General features: G+C 39.9%; 2 protein-coding genes across 2 annotated transcripts in view; both read right to left on the reverse strand.

The window, feature by feature from the left end:
- The window catches only part of LOC143765603 (keratin, type I cytoskeletal 19-like), a 35,528-nt gene extending 29,725 nt beyond the window's left edge, over positions 1–5,803 (reverse strand). The window contains exon 1 of the mRNA XM_077252442.1: positions 5,269–5,803. Coding sequence (XP_077108557.1) covers positions 5,269–5,673 — 405 coding nt within the window. The 5' untranslated portion in view covers positions 5,674–5,803. The remainder of the gene's footprint in view (positions 1–5,268) is intronic.
- A 3,514-nt stretch (positions 5,804–9,317) lies between these two features.
- LOC143765602 (keratin, type I cytoskeletal 19-like) lies at positions 9,318–26,822 on the reverse strand. Its single transcript, XM_077252441.1, has 8 exons — positions 26,328–26,822; positions 17,623–17,705; positions 14,580–14,736; positions 14,127–14,288; positions 12,702–12,827; positions 10,256–10,476; positions 10,009–10,043; positions 9,318–9,509 (listed from the first exon to the last, which is right to left on the reverse strand). Exons 1-8 carry the CDS (start codon positions 26,805–26,807, stop codon positions 9,397–9,399), a joined length of 1,377 nt encoding a protein of 458 aa, XP_077108556.1. The 5' UTR covers positions 26,808–26,822; the 3' UTR covers positions 9,318–9,396.
- Between the last annotated feature and the right edge of the window lie 1,013 nt (positions 26,823–27,835).

The following is a 27,835-nucleotide window of genomic DNA, read 5'->3' on the forward strand; positions in this document are numbered from 1 at the left end:
GGTGGACAAGACTCAGGCCTATCAGCCTGAAATCTCTGCAACACACGTCGCAGATCCGGAGAAATAGCTGACAAGATAACTCCATCTTTAAGAATACCAACAGGCTCAGCGACTCCAGGAGCATCAGGCACAAAGCTCCTAGAAAGAGCATCGGCCTTCACATTCTTTGAACCTGGTAAATACGAGACAACAAAATCAAAGCGGGAGAAAAACAATGACCAGCGGGCCTGTCTCGGATTAAGGCGTTTAGCAGACTCGAGATACATCAGATTTTTGTGATCAGTCAAGACCACCACACGATGCTTAGCACCCTCGAGCCAATGACGCCACTCCTCAAATGCCCATTTCATGGCCAACAACTCCCGATTGCCCACATCATAATTTCGCTCGGCAGGCGAAAACTTCCTAGAGAAAAAGGCACAAGGTTTCATAACAGAGCAACCAGGGCCTCTCTGCGACAAAACGGCCCCTGCCCCAATCTCCGAAGCATCCACCTCAACCTGAAAGGGAAGTGAGACGTCAGGCTGGCACAAAACAGGCGCCGAAGTAAACCGGCGTTTCAACTCCTGGAAAGCCTCCATGGCAGCAGGAGCCCAGTTAGCTACATCGGAGCCCTTCTTGGTCATATCCGTCAAAGGTTTCACAATGCTAGAAAAATTAGCAATAAAACGACGGTAGAAGTTAGCGAAGCCCAAGAACTTCTGAAGACTCTTAACTGACGAGGGCTGAGTCCAATCAAGAATAGCTCGGACCTTGACTGGGTCCATCTCCACAGCAGAAGGGGAAAAAATGAACCCCAAAAAGGGAACCTTCTGTACACCAAAGAGACACTTTGAGCCCTTGACAAACAAAGAATTTTCACGCAAAATTTTAAAGACCAACCTGACCTGCTCCACATGCGAATCCCAATTATCAGAAAAAACCAAAATATCATCCAGATAAACAATCAAAAATTTATCCAGATACTTCCGGAAAATGTCATGCATAAAGGACTGAAAAACTGAAGGCGCATTGGAGAGCCCAAAAGGCATCACCAAGTACTCAAAATGACCTTCGGGCGTATTGAATGCGGTTTTCCATTCATCACCTTGCTTAATGCGCACAAGGTTGTACGCACCACGAAGGTCTATCTTGGTGAACCACTTGGCACCCTTAATCCGGGCAAACAAGTCAGACAACAGCGGTAAAGGATACTGAAATTTGACAGTGATCTTATTTAAAAGCCGATAATCAATACAAGGTCTCAAAGATCCGTCCTTTTTTGCCACAAAAAAGAATCCCGCACCAAGAGGGGAAGAAGACGGACGAATATGTCCTTTCTCCAGAGACTCCTTGATATATGAACGCATAGCGGTATGTTCAGGTACCGACAGATTAAACAGTCTTCCCTTAGGAAACTTACTGCCTGGGATCAAATCTATAGCACAGTCACAGTCCCTATGAGGAGGCAGTGCACTGGACTCAGACTCACTGAAGACATCCTGATAATCAGACAAATACTCCGGAACTTCCGAAGGCGTAGAAGAAGCAATAGACACAGGCAGGGAATCCCCATGAATACCACGACAGCCCCAACTTGAGACTGACATAGCCTTCCAGTCCAGGACTGGATTATGGGTCTGTAACCATGGCAGCCCTAAAACAACCAAATCATGCATTTTATGTAAAACCAGGAAACGTATCACCTCGCGGTGTTCAGGAGTCATGCACATGGTAACCTGTGTCCAATACTGCGGTTTATTTGCTGCCAATGGTGTAGCATCAATACCCCTAAGAGGAATAGGATTTTCTAATGGTTCAAGAGTAAAACCACAGCGCTTAGCAAATGAGAGATCCATGAGACTCAGGGCAGCACCTGAATCTACAAACGCCATGACAGGATAAGATGACAGTGAGCAAATCAAAGTTACAGACAGAATAAATTTAGGTTGCAAATTACCAACGGTGACAGGACTAACAACCTTAGCTATACGTTTAGAGCATGCTGAGATAACATGTGTAGAATCACCACAGTAGTAGCACAAGCCATTCCGGCGTCTATGAATTTTCCGCTCATTTCTAGTCAGGATTCTATCACATTGCATTAAATCAGGTGTCTGTTCAGACAACACCATGAGGGAATTAGCGGTTTTTCTATCACATTGCACCGAATTAGGTGTCTGTTCAGACAACACCATGAGGGAATTTGCGGTTTTGCGCTCCCGCATCCGCCGGTCAATTTGAATAGCCAGTGCCATAGTATCATTCAGACCTGTGGGAATGGGAAAACCCACCATAACATTCTTAATGGCTTCAGAAAGGCCATTTCTAAAATTAGCGGCCAGTGCACACTCGTTCCAATGTGTCAGCACGGACCATTTCCGAAATTTTTGGCAATACACTTCAGCCTCATCCTGCCCCTGAGACATAGCCAGCAAGGCCTTTTCTGCCTGAATCTCAAGATTGGGTTCCTCATAAAGTAAACCGAGCGCCAGAAAAAACGCATCAAGATCAGCCAATGCCGGATCTCCTGGCGCCAGCGAAAAAGCCCAATCCTGAGGGTCGCCCCGTAAGAACGAAATAACAATTTTTACTTGCTGAGCAGAATCTCCAGATGAACAGGGTCTCAGGGACAAAAACAATTTACAATTATTCACGAAATTCCTAAACTTAAACCTGTCTCCGGAAAACAGTTCAGGAATCGGTATTTTAGGTTCTGACCTAGGATTTCTGATAACATAGTCTTGTATGCCCTGCACACGAGTAGCCAGCTGGTCCACACTTGTAATCAAGGTCTGGACATTCATGTCTGCAGCAAGCATAGCCACTCTGAGGTAAAGGGGAAGAAGGAAAAAAAAAAAAACTCAGAATCTTCTTTCTTATAATCCCTCTTCTGCAATGCATTAAACATTTAATACTGGCCTGGCAAACTGTTATGACCCCAATGGCGAGGGTCTCAGAGGAACGTGGAAGTCTGCAGAATATAAAAATCCAGCTCATAGGGCAGTGGTAACTGGGTTGACCATATATCTACTCCTAACGCCAACACTAGAAGTAGCCGGGGATCATTCCTACGTTGATTCTAGATGACACGCGCCAGCCGGAGAATCTAGCTACCCCTAGTAGAGGAAAACAAAGACCTTTCTTGCCTCCAGAGAAGGGGACCCCAAAGCTGGATAGAAGCCCCCCACAAATAATGACGGTGAGGTAAGAGGAAATGACAAACACAGAAATGAATCAGGTTTAGCACAGAGAGGCCCGCTTACTGATAGCAGAATAAAGAAAGGTAACTTATATGGTCAACAAAAACCCTATCAAAATCCACACTGGAATTTCAAGAACCCCCGAACCGTCTAACGGTCCGGGGGGAGAACACCAGCCCCCCTAGAGCTTCCAGCAAAGGTCAGGATATAGATTTGGAACAAGCTGGACAAAAATACAAAACCAAAACAAATAGCAAAAAGCAAAAGGCAGACTTAGCTGATATAACTGGAACCAGGATCAGTAGACAAGAGCACAGCAGACTAGCTCTGATAACTACGTTGCCAGGCATTGAACTGAAGGTCCAGGGAGCTTATATAGCAACACCCCTAACTAACGACCCAGGTGCGGATAAAAGGAATGACAGAAAAACCAGAGTCAAAAAACTAGTAACCACTAGAGGGAGCAAAAAGCAAATTCACAACAGGCTACATTATATTCTATGAGGGGGACTACATTATATTCAATGAGGGGGCTACATTCTATTCTATGAAAGGGACTACATTATATTCAATGAAGGGGCTACATTATATTCTATGAGGGGGCTACATTATATTCTATGAGTGGAGTACATTATATTCAATGAGGGGGACTACATTATATTCAATGAGGGGGCTACATTATATTCTATGAGGGGGACTATATTATATTCAATGAGGGAGGCTACATTATATTTTTGAGGGGGACTACATTATATTCAATGAGGGGGCTACATTATATTCTATGAAGGGGACTACATTATATTCAATGAGGGGCTACATTATATTCTATGAGGGGGCTACATTATATTCTATGAGTGGGCTATATTATATTCTATGAAGGGGACTACATTATATTCAATGAGGGGGCTAAATTATATTCTATGAGGGGGCTGCATTATATTCTATGAGTGGGCTACATTATATTCAATGAGGGGGACTACATTATAGTCAATGAGGGGGCTTCATTATATTCTATGAGGGGGCTACATTATATCCTGCTACATAATTAAGCTGTGTACTACCTTATATTATACCCTGATATTAGCGTGTTTTACCACACAATTGGTGGTCTTGTATTTATTTCTATGTAGCTACATAGTGGGCCACAAGGATGATTTTCTCTGGTGGACCCAAGGTGCTCCAGTCCGACGCTGCACTCAAGAATCTAACTCTACTGAAAATGTCATATTAATAGATGTCCTGGAATGTGAGAATCAGGATCTGGAATCAGGTCTAAATACTATATAGAAAGTGGTGTTACCCATAGTTGAAGCTTCGGAATTTTGTGTAGTTTGGATGTATTACATATACTGCCAAGTAAGACCTGCCACTTGCCATAAATATGGAATTTTTGTACCTGGTGTAAATGCAACTGTTCTCCTAAATATGGAATTTAATTTCTTTTGTTTTTGTTTGTGCCTTTCTATCCCTGGAAAAAAGGTTCCTCTTCGCTGTATATAAATATAGTTTTTTCATCCAAGTGGGTGTGGTTCCTAACTCTTCTCTATGGGAGTCCTCTTGGCTTATAAGACCAGATTTACTGTATATACATGGAAGAGAAAGACATTTCTCATGACAGGAGAGGTGCAGGAACATTGACAGTGGCATTTACATCAGATAAAATTCATACTTATGCTAAAGGACAGGTCTTTTTATAAATAAAATAGCTTTCGTAAATAATAAAGAAAAATTAAATATGTCAAATGTCACTCTAATAAAAAAAATTCCCAAAAGCTTTAAATGCAATGGTGTATCTGTAGAATCTAATTATGATAGGATTATATGTCATTATTGGATCTCCAGATTTAGCAGAACCAAATTTGTCATGTTCCGCAACCAACAAAACTTGAAGCTTCTAGGCTCCAGTGCAAAATTCCCTTACCATGTGTCATTAATAATTGTGGTGCCTTCTTACGAGGTAGAGGGTCTATCTATCATCTGACATGTGAGAAGCAATACAGGTACATGGAAAATTTGACAAAGAGAAGACATGGACAAATTTGCCCTTACATTTTCATCTAATCGTATCTCCATACAACTGATTTACCTGTTTTCGCAGCTCCTCAATAGTTTGGAAGTAGCGCTGGTCATCTCTTTCTGCATTTCCCTTGTTCTTGCTGTGCCAATCCCGGATTTGTCCCTCTAGCTCAGCATTAGCCTTCTCCAAGGCATGAACTTGGGTAATATAGCTGGCCAAACGTTCGTTCAGATTCTGCATGGTTTCTTTCTCATTTCCCATGATTCGAGTGCCTCCATATTGTACATGTCCACTTGCAAACCAGGCATTATGTGAAGTGGATGAAACTTTGGTGCCCAGTGCTTCTCCCCCAGCATAGCCACTGGAGGCATGGCCATCTCCTGAGACCTTGCGGTATATTCCACCGCTAATACTAGCCGCCTTTGAACCCACTTGAACAGATGTCACCTTCTTGAAATAAGTTTGGTTGTACATAGTGAAAACAGATAACAAGAGACCCTCAGATCCTCTTTTCTATATTTCAAAAATGAAATGAACTTTCTGTGTTCAGAATCCAGTGGTAAAAGTCTCACTAATGTTTGGATAGTGATAATCAAGGCTACATCACTGCCCTGGTATGCCATGTTCTGGAGGTCATTGCTCCGTTTAGAAAAATTGACTAATCTTCAAATTAGTTTCAGTATAACAATGAAATTCGAAAGGCCCCAATACCTCATTGATGAATTAACCTTTACCCTCACATTGCACATCTCGTTGTAATTGTTCACATATTAACCAATTTCAGTCACCTGAATGTTTGACTGAAATTCTCAAGGATGGTGTCTAGTTTACAGGCAAATTGTCATATACCCATTGGAAAATTCTGAATAAATATAGAGGTCCCTCTTTTCAGGAGCCTCATCTTTTGAAGAGTCGTTGCAACGAGTGTCTCCGGCTCTGGGCATGTGCCCTGTTCTGTATTACAGAAATCTGAATTTCAGCACTGTATAATGATTCATTTCACCTGTGGTGGCGCTGCTGTGATATTAAACACTTTTTACAAAGTATCCCTACATCTTACAGCTCATCTCTGAACATCACAGCAAGGGATACTTCTAATAATTGCAAGTAGAAATGTACTTTAAGGCTTCAGTTATTTTTCTTACACTGTATATAAAATTAGGACTAAAATCAGTATTTTCATCTCTAAGATCCAACCTCAATATGTAGTAGGTGTAGTAGTAATAAAATTAGCAAATACCTTTAATTAGAAATGTAGTATAGTTCTTCTGATTCGCTATGCCGCTTACCTCATGTGCAGGGCATTGCAGTAGCCTAGGCATCCATAGCTACGACCACACACATTGTGACAGTTAGCTGTTAGTGGTCATTGCCATGGATATCTTAGCTACTGCAATTTGCCAATATTTTTATACCTACTACATAGTGGGATAGGATCTTGGCCATTGGTATACTCCTCTAAAGGAAAACTAACCCTTTCACCCCCGAGCCTGTTTTCACCTTCATGATCAGGCCAGAATTTACTGCATTTGTTTTGGGGGGCAAGGAGCAATTTCGGTTTTCCTAAACTTTTGTACTACAAGTAACGTGGAAGTCCCCTATATTTCCATTAACAGATGACGGACCAGAGTGGGATTTGTTGTTTTTTTTGTGGACTAGTTGAAGCTTTTATTGAGAGCATTTTATATAACACTAGATGGTAGCCCGATTCTAACGCATCGGGTATTCTAGAAAATGTATGTAGTTTATTTATGAAGATTTTAGAATAATACATTGAATACACAGGATTCGGCCGACCACAACCAATTAGCGAAGCGTGGTTCAAATCCCGTGCCAATTCGCGGCCGGACTGCGCCTGTCGCTGATTGTTCGCGGCCGGCCACGTAGTATATAGCACAGCCGCGTAGTATATAACAACCCACGTAGTAAATAGCACAGCCACGTAGTACATAGCACAGTCACGTAGTATATTGCACAGCCATGTAGTATATAGCACAGCCCACGGAGTATATAGAACAGCCATGTAGTATATAACACAGCCCACGGAGTATATAGCACAGCCACGTAGTATGTAGCACAGACACGTAGTACACAGCACAGCCATGTAGTATATTTCACAGCCACGTAGTATATAGCACAGCCACATAGTATATAGCACAGCCCATGGAGTATATAGCACAGCCCACGGAGTATATAGCACAGCCATGTAGTATATAACACAGCCCATGGAGTATATAGCACAGCCACGTAGTATATAGCACAGCCCACAGAGTGTATAACACCCCACATAGCGTATAACACAGCCACTTAGTTTATAACAGCCCACGAAGCATATAACACAGCTCACATAGTATATAACAGCCCACACATGCAGTATATAACACAGCCCATGTAGTGTATAACACAGCCCACGTAGTGTATAACACAGGCCACGTAGTATATAACAGCCCACGTAGTGTATAACGCAGCTCACGTAGTATATAGCACAGCCCACGTAGTATATTGCACAGCCACGTAGTACATTGCACAGCCCACGTAGTACATTGCACAGCCCACATAGTACATTGCACAGCCCACGTAGTGCATTGCATAGCCCACGTAGTTCATTGCACAGCCCACGTAGTACATTGCACAGCCCACGTAGTACATTGCACAGCCCACGTAGTACATTGCATAGCCCACGTAGTACATTGCATAGCCCACGTAGTATATTGCACAGCCACATAGTATATAACAGACCACGTAGTATATTGCACAGCCCACATAGTATATTGCACAGCCCATGTAGTATATAGCACAGCCCATGTAGTATATAACAGCCCACATAGTATATTGCACAGCCCACGTAGTGTATAGCACAGCCACGTAGTATATTGCACAGCTCACATAGTATATAGCACAGCCCACGCAGTATATTGCACAGCCCATGTAGTATATTGCACAGCCCACGTAGTATATTGCACAGCCCACATAGTATATAGCAATGTGGGCATCATATTCCTGTTAAAAAAAAAATTAAAATAAAAAATAGTTATATACTCACCTTCCGTTGGCCCCCGGATGCAGGCAAAGCGTTTACCGATGCTCCTCATGCGCTCAAGTCCCAAGAGTGCATTGCGGTCGTCGCGAGGAGCGTGAAAGGCCTGTTCTGGATCCGAGGGGTCGAGGGACGGTGAGTATATAGCTATTTTTTTAAAATTATTTTTAACAGATCTTATTACTATTGATGCTGCATAGGCAGCATCAATAGTAAAAAGTTGGTCACAGGGTTAATAGCAGCGTTAACGGAGTGCGTTACACCGCGGCATAACGCGGACCGCTAATGCTGCCATTAACCCTGCGTGAGCGCTGACTGGACGGGAGTATGGAGCCGGCACTGACTGCGGGGAGTAAGAAGCGGCCATTTTGCCGCCGGACTGTGCCCGTCGCTGATTGGTCACGGCAAAACAGCCATGACCAATCAGCGACTTGGGATTTCCATTACAGACAGACAGAAAGACGGAAGTGACCCTTAGACAATTATATGTAGATTTTGAATCTCATTTTTCTGGCGCTCTACAATGAGCACTAAAATCGAGATTTCCATCTAAATCTCTGAGTGGCGTGATTCATATGAATCCACTGAGGGATCCATTCACTATAACAAAGTTACTCTGGGCTCCGCCTGGCATCTGTTCAGCGCTGTCGTTTTTTTCAGAAGTGCGTAAAAAACTGCGGTGGACCACGTTTTTATGCATGCCTATAAAGACAGACACCACCGGATCATAGGCTAGATGGTGTCCACAGTGCCTCCAGCTGCCTCATTTTTGTTAACCTTCCACCGGTGACTTCCATCAGAATCACGTATTCCAGAGATTTGTACTGGAACTCTAGTGCCACCTATTAGAAGTAGCAATCCTAAAAGTCAATGTCGACCCTTTAACGAGCCTTGTCACATGACTTAGGATAAAAGCCAAACCAGAATCTCAATTTGCAGACACCCTGGGTACTATAGTTTTATACCCTTAGTCACAATCATGAAATATTTTTTTATTTATTTTCACAATTCAATCTATTTCAAAGCACTTTTTTGAGAACTACAATGTTCAGTTTTTACCAGTGCAAAAATTACTTGAGACTTGTTTAGAATGTATTTATCTATTTATTGGAAATCCTCAACAAGTCAAGTCATGTTTATTAGGAGTGAAGTAATTCTTCTCATTGCATTATACTTGGTAGCTTTTCTTCAACCTCCCTAACTTCAGTAGCCACCACCTTTCCGTCAATCACCTCTTCTACAATTGTCTTAATTTTTCGGCTTCTGAGGAGCTCTGGAAGGAAAAAAAATTGTTAAAGGTAAGTGTGTGAATTAGAATTGCCTACAAGTAGTGATAACCGCACCCAAACAGTAAAATTCCGGATCCGTACTAAACACTTACTGTTTGGGCACGGACCCCAAACACAGACTTCTCCAATATATATAAATGTAATAATTGGCAAAGCAGCTTTAATACAATAAGAGCAAAAACTGCCTGCTTTTGATCTGGTGTCAGGACTTCTTTAAATAGGTGCTTCGGAAAAAGCCAAATGTGTATGCAGCTGTTTCAGACAATCCCATTCAGTTCTATAGAAAGAGACATTGCTTGCCCGTCTTGCTCTCCAACTGAGAATGAGGATCTGAGACTCCTAAGTTGGAGTCACCCCTCCTACCTTTATAATCTGTCTAATATAAATCTTCATTGTATTTTATTTTAATATGCTCCCCTTCCATAGTTCCCTGCAGTCTTTAGTCTTTAAGTTGGTTCTCGGTAAAGATATTTGTATTATTACCTCTTTGTCTCTCTTCTTCCTCCAACGTCATGATGCTAAAAGACAGGTAAAAAAGACATGTAATATTATTGTGTTTTATTTAGATGTATTTTTGTGATGTGCTGGCATCATTCAGTATGTAAAATTCAAGATATGGGGAATCAAGCTCTAGACTCATGTGAACGATATGCTGATTGAAAACTTTCCTATCATTCGTTACATGACATTGTACAAAATTCAACACTAAAGTTTATCAATAATAACTCACGACACTTCCTCCCCTTCAAGCAGACGACGGTAAGTGGCGATCTCCATTTCCAGGCGGATCTTGATGTTCAGAAGAAGCTCATACTCATGAGACTGGCGTCCCATGTCTGACCGGATCTGTAGCAACTGAGCTTCAATACTGCTGATCCTTTCCTGTATCTGGGACAGTTTAGCAGCATACTGAGCATTAATACTTTGAAGTGTGTCACTTAGAGCGTTTTTCTGTAGAAGGAAGATAACAGGTGTTAATAATGGAAAATCCAAAAGATTTAATTTCAGTAGCGATTAATTTTTTTAAAATTCTGTACAGAAAGAGATAGGCTTTTTGAGAAGAAATTGTCCTGACAACTACATGACTACAATGAATTGCTGTTTTAGTATCTTAGACATTCATGACATGCCATAACTATTTGATAAATGGGACATGCACTATTGTCAAGAACAAAGGCCTTCCATCCTTGTTCTGTTTTACAAGGTGGCTGCTGGGCACCTCATCAAGCCAGTTGAAAGAATGGCCAATTCCTCTATTCATTACATCCTCTTGGCTCCCCCATATACAAAAATGCTTGTTTTCGTGTAACTTTCTTGAGTTCTCTTTGAGAGAGCTTCTAAAAGACTGTCAGCAGCTTATCACTCAGCTGAAGAAAAGGATTGAAATTCTAACAACTGGATTCTTCTCCACACTTCACATGTTGGGGAATTTCAGTGAGCTTGGCGGATTTTAGTCTAATGTCTATGGAGGCCTTTATATCCTGCCCTAATCATTACTCTAACAAGCACTGATACAGTTCATTACATATACGTTGGCTTGCAAAAGTATTGACCTCCCTTGGCATTTTTCATGTTTTGTTATCTCAACCTTGAATTTCTCAGTTTTTTATTTTTTTGAGGGTTTGCATCAGATCATCTAAAGAACATGCCTGTAACTGTGAACATTTGATTTTCTTTGTTGTTATTGTGAAGCAAATAAAAAATAGTACAAAATAACTGAAAACTTCAGAGTGCATAACCATATACCCCCTAAAGTCAGTAATTTTTAGAGCCTCCTTTTGCGACATTTACAGCTGCAAGTCACTTTGGATCAGTCTATATGACCTCTCCACATCTTGTCACTGGGATTTTAGCTCATTCCTCTAAGCAAAACTGCTCCAGCTCCTTCAACTTACATGCTTTTCTCTGGTCAAAAGCAATCTTCAAGTCTGACCACAGATTCTCCATTGGATTTAGGTTTGGGCATTGACTAGGCCATAACAAAACATTTACACATTTCTCCTTAAACCACTCGAGTGTTGCTTTAGCAGTTTGCTTTGGGTCATTGTCTTGTTGGAAGGTGAACCTCCGTCCCAGTCTCAAATCACTGACAAACTGAAACAGGTTTTGCTTGAGGATATCACTATATTTCCCACCATCCATCTTCCCCTCGCTTCAAACTATTTTCCTTGTTCCTGCTGCCAAAAAACATCCCCACAGCATGATGCTGCCACCACTATATGTCACTGTGGGGATGATGTTCTGACTTGGGGTGATGAGCTGTGTTGGTTTGGCGCTAGACATAGCATTTACCTTGGAAGCCAAAAAGTTAAATTTTGGTCTCATCTGACCGCAACACCTTCCTCCATACATTCAGGGAGTCTCCCACATGTCTTTTAGCAATCTCACAATGAGCCTTGCATAAAGGCCACCTCCTGTGGACTTCATTTCACTAAGTTTGTAACTTAAGGTGATTGCTTGTGCCAGAAACTTTAAGTGGCTTCATAGCAAAAGGGCTGAATAGATATGCACATGCCAAATTTTAGTTATTTGATCCCATAAATTTAATTTACGCCTATATTATTTTCCCTTCACGTCACCATCTTAGACTATTTAGTGCTGATGCATCTCACACAAATCGGAAAAGAAAAATATTTAAACACCGGTTGCAAGGTAACAAAATAGGTAAAAAACCAAGAGGGGTGAATACTTTCGCAAGCCACTGTATCTAATCATCTGCATGTGCAAACTGCATAGAAATAAACAATTGCTATAAAAGCCATCTCCGTACAGTTTGCATACTTTTGTTACCACATCCCTATTCACACAAGAGGATGGGCTGTTGGTCAATGAGGATTTTTACATCCGCTTAAAAGATGTGATCAGCTGACAAATGAGCTGACCTGTAACATCCTTTTAACGTTCACTTAGTCAATCATCAGCCGTACATCAAACTATTTTAAGTAGTATACAGCTACAAAATCAAGTACTTTTACTCTAACAGAGACTCGGAAAGAAGTTTTAAATCCTGAGTCTCAAATGTGAAAATTACATTACATAGGAGAGAGGACAAGAGAATAGGCTACATATTGAATAATATTAAAAAGAGCTAAAAGATTTGAAGAAATATCCAACCATATATATGTGACCATACAGATAATGGATCTACTGAGAATCATAAATGATATAATCCATACCGTGCTCAGTTCTGCTTGAAACTCGATTTCCAGACTTTGTAAACTGCGTTTCAACTCTTTAATTATGACCTTGGTATTCTCCAGCTCATTCGTTTCTGTTACTATCTGAACATTTACAGTTTCTATCTAAAAAGAAGCAAAAAAACAATGCACATAAGAGAGGTGGTTGATAGGAAACATGAATCTGTTCTCCTATATTCAGATGTTGAATCTGTCCCTAGGTCCAGTGTGCTCTGTGGACGAGCTGTAGCCACTAAGGACAAGAGGACCTGTTTGGTCACATGAACTTTATAGTTTTTAGCACACAATCTACAAATAAACTAGAAGCTTCATCATACTATAGACCAGTGTGACAAATGTGGAAAGTAAGAGAGTGAGAACATGCAGGATTCAGCCAAAGAGAAAAAATTTAAAAAAAACTTAAGAAAATATTAGTGTTGAAAATTTGCACTATATAAACCCAGATAGGATATCTTACTTTGTGTAAACTCTACAGTAATTCCAAACAGATACAGTTAGGTCCATACAGGATGGCACATGTTAAGGAGCTGAAACTCCGAAACCCTTCATCCAATTTTAATGTGGATACCCTCAAATGAAAGCTGAAAGTCTGAACTTCAACTGCATCTGAATTGTTTTGTTTAAAATTCATTGTGGTAATGTCTATAACCAAAATTAGAACAATGTTGTCTCTGTCCAAATATATATGGACCTAACTGTATAAGTGAGGTAGGATGTAAATGTAAAGTAACTACCATGGTAATGGAAATTGATGTTCATGTGGTGTCCAGATATTAGTGGAACCACCTTCATTCAGAGTTTGGACAATTAGTCACAACGAAGGTTGGTGGAGAGTGGTAAATTAATGTAAATCAGTTGGAAATTCAGTGAAACAGTAAAAGCAAAATTTACAAAACTTCATGTTCTCATCTTCTAGGACATGTTTCTCATTTAGCAATGAAGTCCATATGGCTAATTGTCTCACTTCTGCTCGGAATAGTCTATATTAAGTAATTGCTCATGCTAATTTATTATTAGCTGAATATTGGTAGTTGCCATTGTGAACAGAAGAAACTGCCATAAAATACTTGGATCCACTACAGTATACTATTCTGATGCCTCATCTATCTGGTTTAGGTTACCGTAATATTTATTGTATTGTAATTAAGCTGTAGGAATGGTTGCACACACTACTCTTACGACTAGGAAAAAATTGATTTAAAAAAAAACCCATGACAGACCTCATTCAGCAAAGTATTTGTCCTTGAGTTGTCTATGAACTTTTTTAAATCTGTTGTGTCTTAGTCTACAGGAGAATCATTTTGCCCACATCAGGGCAGGAACAAACTAAATAGTTTTTTTCCTTTTTATGCTTATACCCTCTTATGGTATTGATGACTTATTGTGCTTTGTTCGCAAACTTACCTTGCTTTCATATTGTTCCTTTGCCTCTTTCCTTATCTTTTCCACTACAGTTTCACATTGGACTCTCATGTCAGCCAATATCTTGGCCAGATCCACTGGAGGTGCTGCATCCACTTCAACGTTGACTGTTCCACCAACTTGCTTGCGGAGTACTAAAACCTCCTGAATGGCACGAAACATGTTATCTTAGATGATATTACTTCAGAACATGCAAAAAATCAAGCAGCTTATACATAGATTGTGTTATGACTACTTAAGGTCACATATGAAGGTCATGGTGGGAGCTGATGGTAAGTTGCGCAATGCCTATGGAACTGATAGCTGAAAGAACCCATGTGTTGCCCAAGTTCACACACAGACACCCGTGCAGTACATACCATACATATGGTACACATTGTGCCAAATACAGTGATGACAAAGGTGCCAAATGTGGTTTAACAATGACCCACTTACTTCTTCATGGTTCTTTTTGAGATAAGCCAGTTCTTCTTGCAGAGCTTCAATCTGAAGCTCAAGATCAGCTCTGGTCAAACTGAGGTCATCAATTACTTTACGGAGTCCCATGATGTCATTTTCCACCCCATATCTCAGAGCCTGCTCAGTTTCAAACCTACAATGCATTGATAGTTAAAAAAATATATATTTTAAAAAATTATAGGTTAAACAAAACCATCATTAACATCACCACATTTAGTGTGTAGTTGAACGTTAAACTAGCAGATTTTATGATGTCTGGCATTTGAAGGGGCCCATCAACACCCAACATAACTGAAACTAACCACGATGGAAAGTTGGAGATTCCCAATCTACTGATGCTGAAAATATTGAGGCACGAGAATGCTGAGGGGAGAGGGAGAAGCTCAAAGTGTCACACATATAGGATTTGAACACCTGGATGTTAAGGAAATGGGAGAAGGACTTTGGAAAAAAAGACCATGATGATCATAGCTTTTTCATTTCTTGAGCTTACATTCTCTTGATTAACCATTAAGGCTGCATTCCAAGTTTTATTATAGGCTATCTTACTTACATGACAAGGTTATAGCTTTGGGTTTTGATGGAGAACCTACAAAGTTATAACTATATACAGATGGTTAACTAGTCAGCAATGGCCGACAGAAATTCTACCATGACATAATTCATGTGCATAGTAAGCAAAACTGAAAAATAAAGGTGTTCATATACATTAGAACAAAGGCAGATGAAACTCCTGGTTTTGATTGGACCAGCTGATTATCTAAGGTAGACGTCCCCAACCTTTCTGACCTTGAGAGCCACATTCAGCTCTGAGAGTGTCGCGAGCCACAACCAGCTCCTTCCCCACTCACAGTAGTGACACCCAGAGCCTCCATTATGGTAAAATAACAACTAAAGCTTTTCCACTGAAATCACACCAAGGCAGTATGCCAAGCTCCACGGTTTCCTATCTCACACCATTCAGATCTGCTCTTCTGTACAGGGCTACACACAAAAGTCACCATTTAGAGATCTGCTCTTAATAGTTATTTACACCTGGTGCTAATGCACCAAGCTGGCAGACAGTCGTGAGCCACACATTATGGACCCGCGAGCCATATGTGGCTCCTGAGATACAGGTTGGGGACCCCTGATCTAAGGTGTTTGGGAGCCTCCTGATTTAACCCCAATGGATGAATTTGAGAAAGAAAGCAACATTTAACTTCAACACTGGCTCCTTCAGTCCTCAGAAAAGATGAAAGGAAGAGTCTGACAGCATCTTAACTCCTTCTTTCTATTGAAAACACCCGCACATTTGGTCAAGCTGAGCTGTTACATGTATACAGGGTTTGCTGACAAGTTAACACTATTGGAAGATAAATGGGTTCACTCTTTAAAAACCATATTTGTTTGTTTGCCCTACGATGAACAGATAGTACAAAGGCAGATCTGTGCATAAAGTGAGAATTAGCCACTCGTTTAGGTGACCTTAATACATCAAGCAAATAAGCCACACCATCAGCTGATTGTCCTGAGTACTTTATAGGTGTTTTCCTTTATTTTTAAGATTAGATTGATTCATGGGGCATGGAATGGTTGAGACTTTAACCGGTGACATAAGGTGAGCTGGAACTTCAGGTGTCAGCTGTAGTGTAATCTGACCTTTGTTGTATGCTGTAATTATGCAGCCATTTGTTGGAATAGATTCCTCATTATTTATTTATGGCACATTGAGCTCAGGATTTTGCAGGTATTTTTAGTATTGTGTAATTACCATCATCTTTAGAATATTGATAATATTTATGTTTTTAGCTATAATGTGCTGAATTCTGTAGGATTAGATTTAACATCACATCTTGCACATTTCTTCACTAATGGATTAATGTGTTGTATAGATGCATTATTATGGTCCAAATAACCTGTTATGGGTTCTTGTTAAACTTTTGTATGCTTCTGACTGTAAGTAGAGGAAAATAGAGGATATTCTGTATGCCTAAAGGAGCGCCTGCAAAGTAGTTTAGCCAAACCTACCAATTTAGTTAGGACAAGCCCACCAGCCATTTAGTATAATAATAATTTTTATTTCTATAGTGCCAACATATTCCACAGCACTTTACATTTTAAGTATGGAGGTATCCTTACTTTCTCTCAGTGGCTGATATCATAGGGTATAAGCTGGCAGCAGCTTACTTTCTCTCTCCATTCATAAGATATGCATGGGCACTCAACTTGAGTTGGGTTGGAAGGAATAGCTGTCGGCTGAACAAGTGTTGTTCAGCTTGTCTGATTTGTGGAAGTCAAACATATGGAAAACATGCCTGCTAAGCTGTTTCCATAACTTTATGTATAAATACCAGTAGTGTGTCAGCATATACCGAGGAAGCGACATCTAAAGCGAAACGCGCGTTGGGGTACGTGGCCGTGGATAAGGCAGGACGGAGCACCTATAATGGGTAATTATGTCTTAGTTTATTATAACTAATCTTTATAACAACAATGCATAATGTAGGATATTAAAGAGTGCTATATTGAGTGCATGTTACCTTTATAACTATTTATATATCTAATGCATATATATATCTATGTGCACAAGCACTTAATGAACCACTGCATTAGATTTTAATGGAATTACATACCTTTTCCCTTTTGTTTGCATTTATAATAATTAATCCTGACCTTTCCTTTGGCCCCTTTCACACCCATGGAGTCAATGACTGTCTTCAGATTAAACTCATATGTTAAATATACATACATAATGCTATGAATACAATGTTGTGTAATTTTCCTCTTCCTTTGGAATTATTTATGTATGTGTAATAATAAACTTTGATATTTTTTATTGTCATTTTTTGGACTCAGCTTTCTTCTTTTTTGTTGCTGTTTCCATAACTTCCTATCTCACCCAGTAGAATAATGATTGAGAAGGCCAACACTCCCAAAGGATGGGGACCTGTGAAAATGCCTTTAATGTTGAAGATGGGAAAACCTCTCTAACCTGCAGCTAGCACAATTTCATCAGACGTAGAAAAGATTTCCTTACTTGAGTCTGAAGTCATCAGCTGCCAATTTAGCATTGTCGATTTGCAGCAAAACTCGAGCATTGTCCAAGGTAGCATTCAGTATCTAGAAGAACACAATACATAGTCATTTTTCTGTAGCCATAACATTTTTCTTGAACATTGGCGACACTTGGGTTTGGTCAAATGTAGCAAATCACAACTTTTAATGATGTAATGTGAAGCAATGAGTCATTTTACCCAGAAGAAGACTCATGAGGTTATATATAGTTCTGTTCAATCAAGTGATTAGCAAAATGTAGCTAGATTTGTAAATTTAAAGGGATTTCCTCCTTTGATGACAATCAAATGGACTGACTCATAAAGATAATCTCCAACTATATTACATATTAGGGCAAATGGACATTGTTGGGGAGGTTCCACCACTTAGGACTCCCTTCTATATAAAGCGTACAATGTCCGCCTGACTCTCCTCCAATGTATGAAGTGTTGGGAAGGAAGAAGCAGGCACATTGGAAGGGTCTGGCTCTCTTACAGCTCCTGGCCCTTCTTGTATTATAGTTGGTAATCTATAAGAATAGGTGCCATGTAACACTACTTTACTATTCTAGCTGTTGCAGGAGATAAAAGGCATGGCCAGTTGTGGTTGCAGAAATCTACAGTGATCAACATTTGATGGAGGCTTGGCTGATCGTTAGGATGCCTTGAGTTTTAGAGGTGTCGATGTTAAAAGCAGTTTGTTAGTGCAAAATGACTAATTTATGCCTTTAATCCATAGGTTCATAACACAAGGGACGCCATCCTCAGTACCTTCTCAACAACAGAATCCTAATGACCTTTTGACGCACCTCGGAATACATAATTTTATCCTATTTCCCTAGTTTTAAAAAATCTGTTAGTAAACTAGTAGAAATGCTAACTCTTCTTGACACTTTGCATTACCTGCACATCCATTCAAAATCCTTTTGCCTTGTGCGCCTGAGGTTTATATTCTTTAGGAGTACACCACCTCTTTACTATACAACTTGTATATTTACTACATTTTTATGCCATCCTGTCATAATTTGTACCAACTTCTATATCTGGATTTCTCAAAGTATCTTATTTGCCTTCCTACATCCCAGTAGAGCATTTGTATGAGCTGTGATACAGATTTTGATATAATTATTATAATTTTCTTTTTATATATATATATATATATATTTTTTTTTTTTTGTTGATTTACACATAACTATGTGCTCACTATCTATTTTGCCTTTTGTACTTATCATTAATAGTGATGAGCGAATATACTCGTTACTCGAGGTTCTCGAGCACGCTCTGGGGTCCTCTGAGTATTTTTTTAGTGCTTGGAGTTTTAGTCTTTCTTGCCACAGCTGAATGATTTACATCTGTTAGCCAGCATAAGTACATGTGGGGGTTCCCTAGCAACCAGGCAACCCCCACATGTACTTATGCTGGCTAACAGATGTAAATCATTCAGCTGCGGCAAGAAAAACTAAATCTCCGAGCACTAAAAAATACTCGGAGGACCCCCGAGCATGCTCGAGAACCTTGAGTAACGAGTATATTCACTCATCACTAATCATTAAGCCTGATGAAGGGTCTCATCACCTGAAACGTTGCCTGTAGAAAATGAGAAATACAGAGATGGTCTTTTGTTTGGTCTGGAATTTTTTAACAAGTCTACAGTTGAGGTCAGCCTGCTGTTCTACTTTTCTCTACCTATATTACTACTTTGATGAGAGGTGGCCAGCTCACAAAAGTGGCGTTGTTTGTGAAAAAATCTTTTGTAATTGTGCCCAACCTCTTACTACAATAGAATAATAGGAACACAAAAACAGCTACTGTTTGCATTCTTTATGTATATTTGTGCTTATGCAGTCTTAATTAATTATAATCCCTTGCAACTTCTCAAAAAAGTTTCTTTATTCGAGGCCAGGATTTCTGCCAAGAAATAGCATCCTAAAACATGGCATCAGAAGCAAATTGAAGAAGCTGAAGAAAGTGTGCGGAGACAATATGAAGACAACCGCTACCAAACAAATGATATTTGTGTAATATTCAATCTATTGGCAGACGCCTAATTACGATGAAGATGATGCATGTAAATGAAACCGTGCGGCTATTGACAATGATGCATTGTTACTTTGTCATTGAGCTGTTTGTGGCAGGTGTGATGTAGACGGGTGCGATAATATCTCTCTAATTTTCCTCTGGCTGAAAGGTTTCCTCACAACGCTCTTTTCACTTTGACGGTTCCCTCCCTTAATCGCTCCGCAATTTGAATTCTGCTTTCTTGTTATTTGACTGTGTTTGATCATATATCAAAGTGCTGTATATCCACCCGATGTTACTCATGTAGTGATGCTTCTATACTATGTCATTCTATATGGGAAAATACCATAGTCATCAGGGAATTATTTCCACATATTGTATATGCAAAAACATGTTGAAAATGAAGTGTCATTGACGTAACCATTCATTTCTTTTGTAAGCTTGTAAGCCAGGGCTGGAACTGGTGTAGCTTTTCCTTTCCTGGAGGACATAAGCATCATGTGTTAAACATTTAATGTGAATATCCACCCTGCTAATAATATTTCCTCTAAAATTAATGTCACAATTCTTTTTCCCTGCAGTTATCACTAGGGGGAGCTTTGGAGCTTAATGCATACTGAACGAAAAATTAAAGACTGTATGCAGTAAGAATTGAATATTCTCTAGGGCTATGCACTGGATTTGGAACTCAGTATCAGTAAAAATGAGCAATAGCCGCTATAAATATATTTTAATTGTTTTTACCATGTGGCGTCTTTTTGTCTGTACATTAATAAATAAACAGTGACTCATTTTGGGTGATCCCTTTGTATGGGCATACTTCTTCTTTTCATATCACTGTAAAGATTGATTACTTAAAACAGAAATTCACTAAACTGGAAGGACATTAGTGGAACCCAATATAATAAAGCATGTATTGCTTAGGGTGCTTTCACATTGCGTTTTCAATTGCACATTGCACCCGTTCAGTGGCCCCGGCAGAGTTTACGCCTAAACCTTCAGCAAAACAGGGTTAAGATGTATGCACCGACAGGGTCATAGACTATATGGTGATGGCAGAGTGAACGTGAACTCTGGCGTGCTTAATTTTTGGGAGTGTACACCTACAGGAGGCGGACACTCAGATGTAGTAGACTGAAATTCCAACAGGGCCACTGAATGGGGCAGAAACGCAATGTTAAAGGGAACCTGTCACCCCCAAAATCGAAGGTGAGCTAAGCCCACTGGCATCAGGGGCTTATCTACAGCATTCTGTAATGCTGTAGATAAGCCCCGGATGTATCCTGAAAGATGAGAAAAAGAGGTTAGGATATACTCACCCAGGGGCGGTCCCAGTTCTGTTCTGGTCCGATGGGCGTCACGGTCTGGTCCGGGACACAGGTGCCGGGAAAGGTCAGAGAGGTCCGGCGCCTGCGCACTGCAGTACTTTGCTCTGCCCTCAACAGGGCAGACAAAGTACGCCTGCACCGGGGCCGCAGCCTGAAGACAAGAAGAGGACATCATCGTAAGAAGATGGAAAGCCCCGGACCGCGATGCCCATCGGTCCAGAACAGACCGCCCCTGGGTGTGTATAATCTAACCTCTTTTTCTCATCTTTCAGGACACATCGGGGCTTATCTACAGCATTACATAATGCTGTAGATAAGCCCCTGATGCAGGTGGGCTTAGCTCACCTTCCATTTTGGGGGTGACAGGTTCCCTTTAAAACACTCTTAGTCTTAATGTCTTGAGGGTCCCGTTCTTGTCCTCATTATTGAGGAGGATGGTGTCTATACCCTGTACATACTGTGCTGATATCTATACTTAAATGCCATTAGAACCAAATTACGAGGTCATTCCTGAGATTTAATGTACAAATCCACATTATTAAAATCAATTAGTTTTTAAGTCCAATATTCTCTTACTGGTGCCATCTATGGAGATAGCTTCTCATAGGTGGCACCAGTGAGGCAGCTTCCTTTCAGTAGAGAGGTAATTTGCATGTTTTTCCCATATACCATTACTCCACATACTCAATTGGTGTCCTGAAGGAGAGTCATACTCAACTCAAAGCTCAGTCTGATACCGTAAAAGATGAAGTAAATTCTAAAAATAAAAATATTCATAAAATATTATGAACGTGAAATGTATCCAAATTCTCTAGAGGTTATCTGGGTTCACCATTTAATGAGACCTTCAACATTATTGTACTTAGTAATACAATGAACACTTTTTGAGACAACCACACTAAAACCGTCTTCTAGCAGGCTGGTCCTCTTAATGAAGGTAATCAGTGGCCAAATGATATAGCATCTGTTATTGAAAATCTGGTCTATATAAAGGTGCTGGTTTAGTCAAAGATGTCCTTTTGGGAGAGTTAATTGCATATGACTTAAGGACATTTAATGGAAAGAACTTTAGCGCTACTAGACTATGTGGTTGTTCGTAGCAAAGACTGGCTTAGTAGATAGATCGATGTTAAATTTGTGTGAAAGTCTTAAGTTTCCATGTACGAATAAAACATACATACAATTGATTTAATGATGTTACATGTTTCAAGTTCTGAGTTGCACAGTTTTTAGCTAAGAGAATGTATATTGAGATAAGCGTGCCATGCCCTGGTCTACACTATTCTGGGTCAAAGGTGTATATAGGTGTGGACGGTTAGTTATATAAAGCAGGTGACTTCATCAGTATCTTTACTACCCATATAAGGTTACAGAAGATTGAAGAAGAGGGTGGGACTCTCAGGTGTTCAGGGACACAGGTCATGGTTTACTCAAAAATATATTTCTTAGTGGTAACAGATCTGGGAGAGTATGTAGCAGAATCCATACTAACATTAATTTGTGTGAAAGGATAGAAAACTAAATTCATAATTTTAATTTTTTTAAGTCACTTCTCTTTTTTGTCTTGTGGTTTTCGCTGATGTGTTTTGGCTAAATTTATCAAAATGGCACACACAATTCATGAATTGCGCAATGGAAAAGGAGCTATTTTTTATGTCTCTAAGCAGTTTTGTAACATTTTAGTGCAAAAAGTCGCACGTTTCATTGCGCAACATTTTTTTACCATATTTATATACATGTGTTTGCCTGTTTTTGTTGTTTCTTAGTTCGACTCTGAGGCATGGGTTTAAGGTTTCCAGATATTTCTACCTGATTTATCATTTAGAGCTTTACAAAAAAAGGCATAAATTATTTGCAAATGTACTCGAGTCCCTCCACTGAAGTAATGTCTATATACAGTATATTATGTTACTCTAATGGAAGGACTGGTGTACATTTGCAACAAAATTTGAGCCTTTTTTGAAAAGTTCGAAATGAGTCAGGTAAAAAAAAAAAACATCTGAAAGTCGTAAACCCAGCACTCAGATGTGAACTAAGAAACAACAGGCAAACACATATAAACAGGCATATAAACACATAAAAAAGGTGGTAATGGAAAGATAAATTTGATACAGAGTGAATTAGGGCTCATTCAGATGTCTGATTTTTTCATGATCAGAGTTTGATCAGAGTATGGTACAAGTGTCATCCAAATTTGTCGCATGTGGAGAAATTAAAAAAAAAAAAAGTAATCCACCTTCTCCATTCTGACAGTCCATGGAAATCGTTGTCATCTGAGTGTGGTACAATATTTTCACTAACCCATTGACTTGCATTGCCAATTTTGATCCAACGCTAGGATCAAAGTTGGACATTTCTCCAAGATTTTCTTCTGACCCCTCGGTCTGCGGAAACAATTGGTCAAATGAATTGCCCCACAGACTATCACAGGTTCGAGTACTATTCATGAAAATCACCAATAGCACTCAAACATAAACTTTGGATGCCTCAATGAGCCCTTAATTGTAGACCGTGATGAAGGTCAACCCAAAATGTTAGTATACAATATTCAGGTATAGGTTGGGAACAGGTAGGGACTGGACCCTGTGGGTCCTTGTGCAGGAAACGGTCCCTGCCACTCCCTGTATAAGCAGCAATTGGCACAATACATTTGGTTCACTCTGTAGAAGCAGAGGTAAACTTGTGAATGAGGGTCAGGTAATAATACCACGCAGCTGAACAGTATGCCCCCAGAGTCGATGCTACTGGTAGGCCCTTGGCACCCTAGTCCGGAATTGATCAGGGATATAAACATTTCTTGTCTAGGAATCTTTAAGACTTCTCAATATTTATCAAGGTAAAGATTTCATTATTTTCCAACTAGTTTCAGCTCTTCAATTATTATATAAATCTGTGGATACTTTTCAGCAGTTATCTTCAGCCTTAGTTATAGCCATACATTGGAATTTAGCTGAGCTGCAATACTAGATGTGCCAAAGACATTGGGGCTATGAAACTCCTATGAGCATTGGGCCCACCCCTACTGTAAAGGTTTCTGGTAGCTCTACACCCACTCTATACAAAATGAAAGGTCATAGATGTTAAAATCTAAAACTAATTTTTCTCAACTTTTTAAGAAGTTGCCCATAATGTCGACACCTTTAGTGGTGACATTGGGTTTGGGATCTACTAGTAAAGAGATGGGTAACTCTAGATACATTCTTTAATTACTAATGTAGTGCACTACTGTACATTTGCTTTACTCATCTGATAAATCATATAAACCCATATTCTAGCATAATTATGTAATAGATAATGGAGTTTCCGTGACAGCCGGGCATTAATATGACCCATATTAATAGTAAAGCTGTTTGGCAGATTGCTTTCGTTTGGGTCATGTGACTGTCATAACCATCTAATCTGTTCTGATTAGAAAATATTACTCGTAGCCAACTGTTTATGACTGATAAATAATTGCTCCCAAATATTCCTTCAAAAATGTGTCATTCATAACACTGGTCTGTGCCAAGACTTAGGCCTAATGTCACGTAATAGGTATTTTCGATATTTGTTTAGTGTGATGACGTAAATTGCCCCCACTCGGATCTTGTATAAAATATTGCTGTGCATCACTAAAAGCTTTCAGCCGTATACAAAGTCTGAACCTCTAGTTAGGGAAATCGCAGAGACGAGTATCACTCAAGGAAATTCTTTGACCCAGGTGACGGAGAGGAGGAAAACATAGATTCACCACTAGTAATTTTTGCATAGTAGAGTTAAAAAAGGGACATAATGCTATTTTTTAGTTCAACTCATTAGTTTGTAGCCACTTGAGATATAGTTGGTGGTGGGCCTCAGGTAAGGGGAATCTTTTTTATCTAGCTCTAATTATGTCTGAATACTTTCTTCAAAATTCAGAACATTTTGGAAAAAACATTTCCCCTGGGGATGAAAAATTACATGTTGCTGTGAATGAAGGTCTATTCATATGTTGATGACCATTGGATTTATTCTGTCTACTGCTATCTATAACTTGGCAAAATCCTTACAATCCCAAGGCAATTGGGTCTGTAATATCTAACATTGCTCCTTTAATAAAAGAAGCTATGATGCTAGTGTAAACAGAACCTAAATCATGTGAATTAAGTAGCCCCCAATGCATTTGGCTTGGTCAAGACATGATCTCCTAAAGCTAAGGACTCATTTGGTCCAACTAGGTAATGGCTGAATAGCCTAGTTGGAGGCCGAGAACCTTTTTCTTTAGCTCCGTTAATGTCTCAAAAGATTAACAGCCTGCAGTATATGCCTTCATTATATACTGTATATAGTTTCAATAGCCTCACCTTCAAGTATTATGGCTGATATCTAACATCCACCACAATTACACTGTGTGCAAAAAGAGTTTTTTAAGGTGGTCAAAAACAACACGGAAATGCTTCATTGAGGAATTTTTCAGTTTTCTGTTGTGTGTTTTTTTCCTTCCTGATTTCATTTTTGCTGCTTTTATGGAGCAGATTCCATCAGGAGTCGCTTTAAAGAAGTGTTGTGCACTGTCTCTTATTCCACCAGCCATTTTTAAAAACAGAAGGTGAAAAAAACACTCAAAGCACTGAAAATATGACCAGAAAGGAGGATTTACAATAAAACTTAACAGGAAGAGTACGTAACGTTTTTTAAGTGATTATTGAGGCGTATGCTTCAGGTAACTCCTCAAAAACCTCAGTGTATATATACATGCCCTTTTTTTGCAGATATTCACTCTGATAGTGCTACCTTGCTATAAGGATAGCCTGCAAAAATGTTGCCCATATAGACAAATCTGACTAATTTCCTTCCATAAAAATACTATTGATGGTTGTGGACGTTCTTAGCGGGTACATAAAACAGTTGATGCCAGGTAGTTGGCAATGGAACAAAATTCAAGCGTCTGCATTACCAGACATAGCCTATGGACAACAAGAGCATATTTTCTGCAAAAATAACAGACTCTATTTTCTAATCCTAGCCTTCCATAAGCCATCTGGTTCTTTTTTCCAGAGCAGATCTTTACTGGTCCAGTAATAGTTTAAACCTTATTCTGTCGCTGACAGGCCTATTACATTTTGAATGATAGATCACTTGAGTAATAATTTATGATGTTTGCTCAGGAACTACTAGCAACATTATGCCAAAGTCAACATGACAGACATGAACAGCCTTTGTTACACTCTATGTACTTTTTGTCGTTCATGTATGCAGAAGTGAGTGGGTGGTACATGTTTGCATTTAATGAGTTTCAATGATCTTTTTAAGGAAACTTAGAATAATTTAACCCATTTTAATATATTTTAAAAATTTAATTATATAAAATGTTAATATCTCACCTTGTTCTTCAGCTGTTCAATTGTTTGGTAATAATCTTTATAGTCGGCCTCCACAATGCCAGAGTGTTTGCTGTACCACTCCTTGATCCTCAGCTCTATCTCTCCATTGGCCCTCTCCAGGGATCGTACTTTATCCAGGTAAGTAGCAAGACGATCGTTCAGGTTTTGCATTGTTTCCTTCTCATTTCCAGCCAGGAGGACATCACTATTGGTGGCAATCTGGAGACTGCTACCGAAGGAACCACCAAAACCTGAACCGGTTGAGATTTTGGTCCCATACCCACCAGCTCCACCATAAACACTTCCGGCATATCTTGATACTGATTTGCTATAGCTTCCTCCAGAAAATGTTGGAGCTCTGTCTACAGAACCTGATCTCTTGTAGCCGACTATGCTGTAAGACATGGTGAGGTTAGACTTGCCAGTTAGTGTGAATGAACTTGAGAAATGACTGAAGCCTGGAAGAGAATTACTGTTCATGGAACTCCTTATATCCAAGAATTACAGCTCCTCCTCCTCCATAAAAGTGCAATATACCTGCACTGCTGATAAGTGAGGCATGAAAAGCTGAGCAAATAAAACCTTTGAATCCTATAAAGCCTTGCTTTCAGGTTCATATGCAGACCTTAGCATTGCGAATAAGCCTCCTTACCTTGACAAGCCAGAGATGGTATGTCACTCTCCATAAGGAGAAACGTTACCCCTTAGACCCCACTCCAGAGCCTCTCACCTAGCCAAATCAGTTCTCATGCTTCGCACTGAGGAGGGCCAATAGCCCGAAACACCGTGTCTGCAAATTGAGATACTGATTTGGCTTTTATCCTAAGTCATATTGCACGACTCGTTAAAGGGTTGATTGTGACTTGTAGGATCGCTACTTCCAATAGGTGGCGCTATAGAGTAAAGTCCTTTTTTTCTCAGAAGAGGCAATTTGCATATGCAGACCTTAAAAAGTCATTACACATTATTGTATATCTTCAGATCTGTACAAATGACCATCCATACTAGTTACATAAATCTGGCTTCATTCCTGCTTGGCATAAGCTGTGCCCTTCATTGTGTATTGCTTAAAATGGAAATTCTGAGGGAAGTGACCAAATGCAAACACAGAAGTCAATGCAAGTTACCATTGTTTGCTCAACGAACACACACATCAATAAAGGTACCTTCACACGAAACGACATCGCTAGCGATCCGTGACGTTGCAGCGTCCTCGCTAGCGATATCGTTTCGTTTGACACGCAGCAGCGATCAGGATCCTGCTGTGATGTCGCTGGTCGCTGAATAAAGTCCAGAACTTTATTTGGTCGTCCGATCGCTGTGTATCGTTGTGTTTGAAAGCAAAAGCAACGATACCAGCGATGTTTTACACTGGTAACCAGGGTAAACATCGGGTTACCAAGCGCAGGGCCGCGCTTAGTAACCCGATGTTTACCCTGGTTACCAGCGTAAAAGTAAAAAAAACAAACAGTACATGCTCACCTGCGCGTCCCCCAGCGTCTGCTTCC

Source organism: Ranitomeya variabilis, chromosome 4 (assembly GCF_051348905.1).
Source record: "Ranitomeya variabilis isolate aRanVar5 chromosome 4, aRanVar5.hap1, whole genome shotgun sequence".
NCBI classification, from domain to species: domain Eukaryota; kingdom Metazoa; phylum Chordata; class Amphibia; order Anura; family Dendrobatidae; genus Ranitomeya; species Ranitomeya variabilis.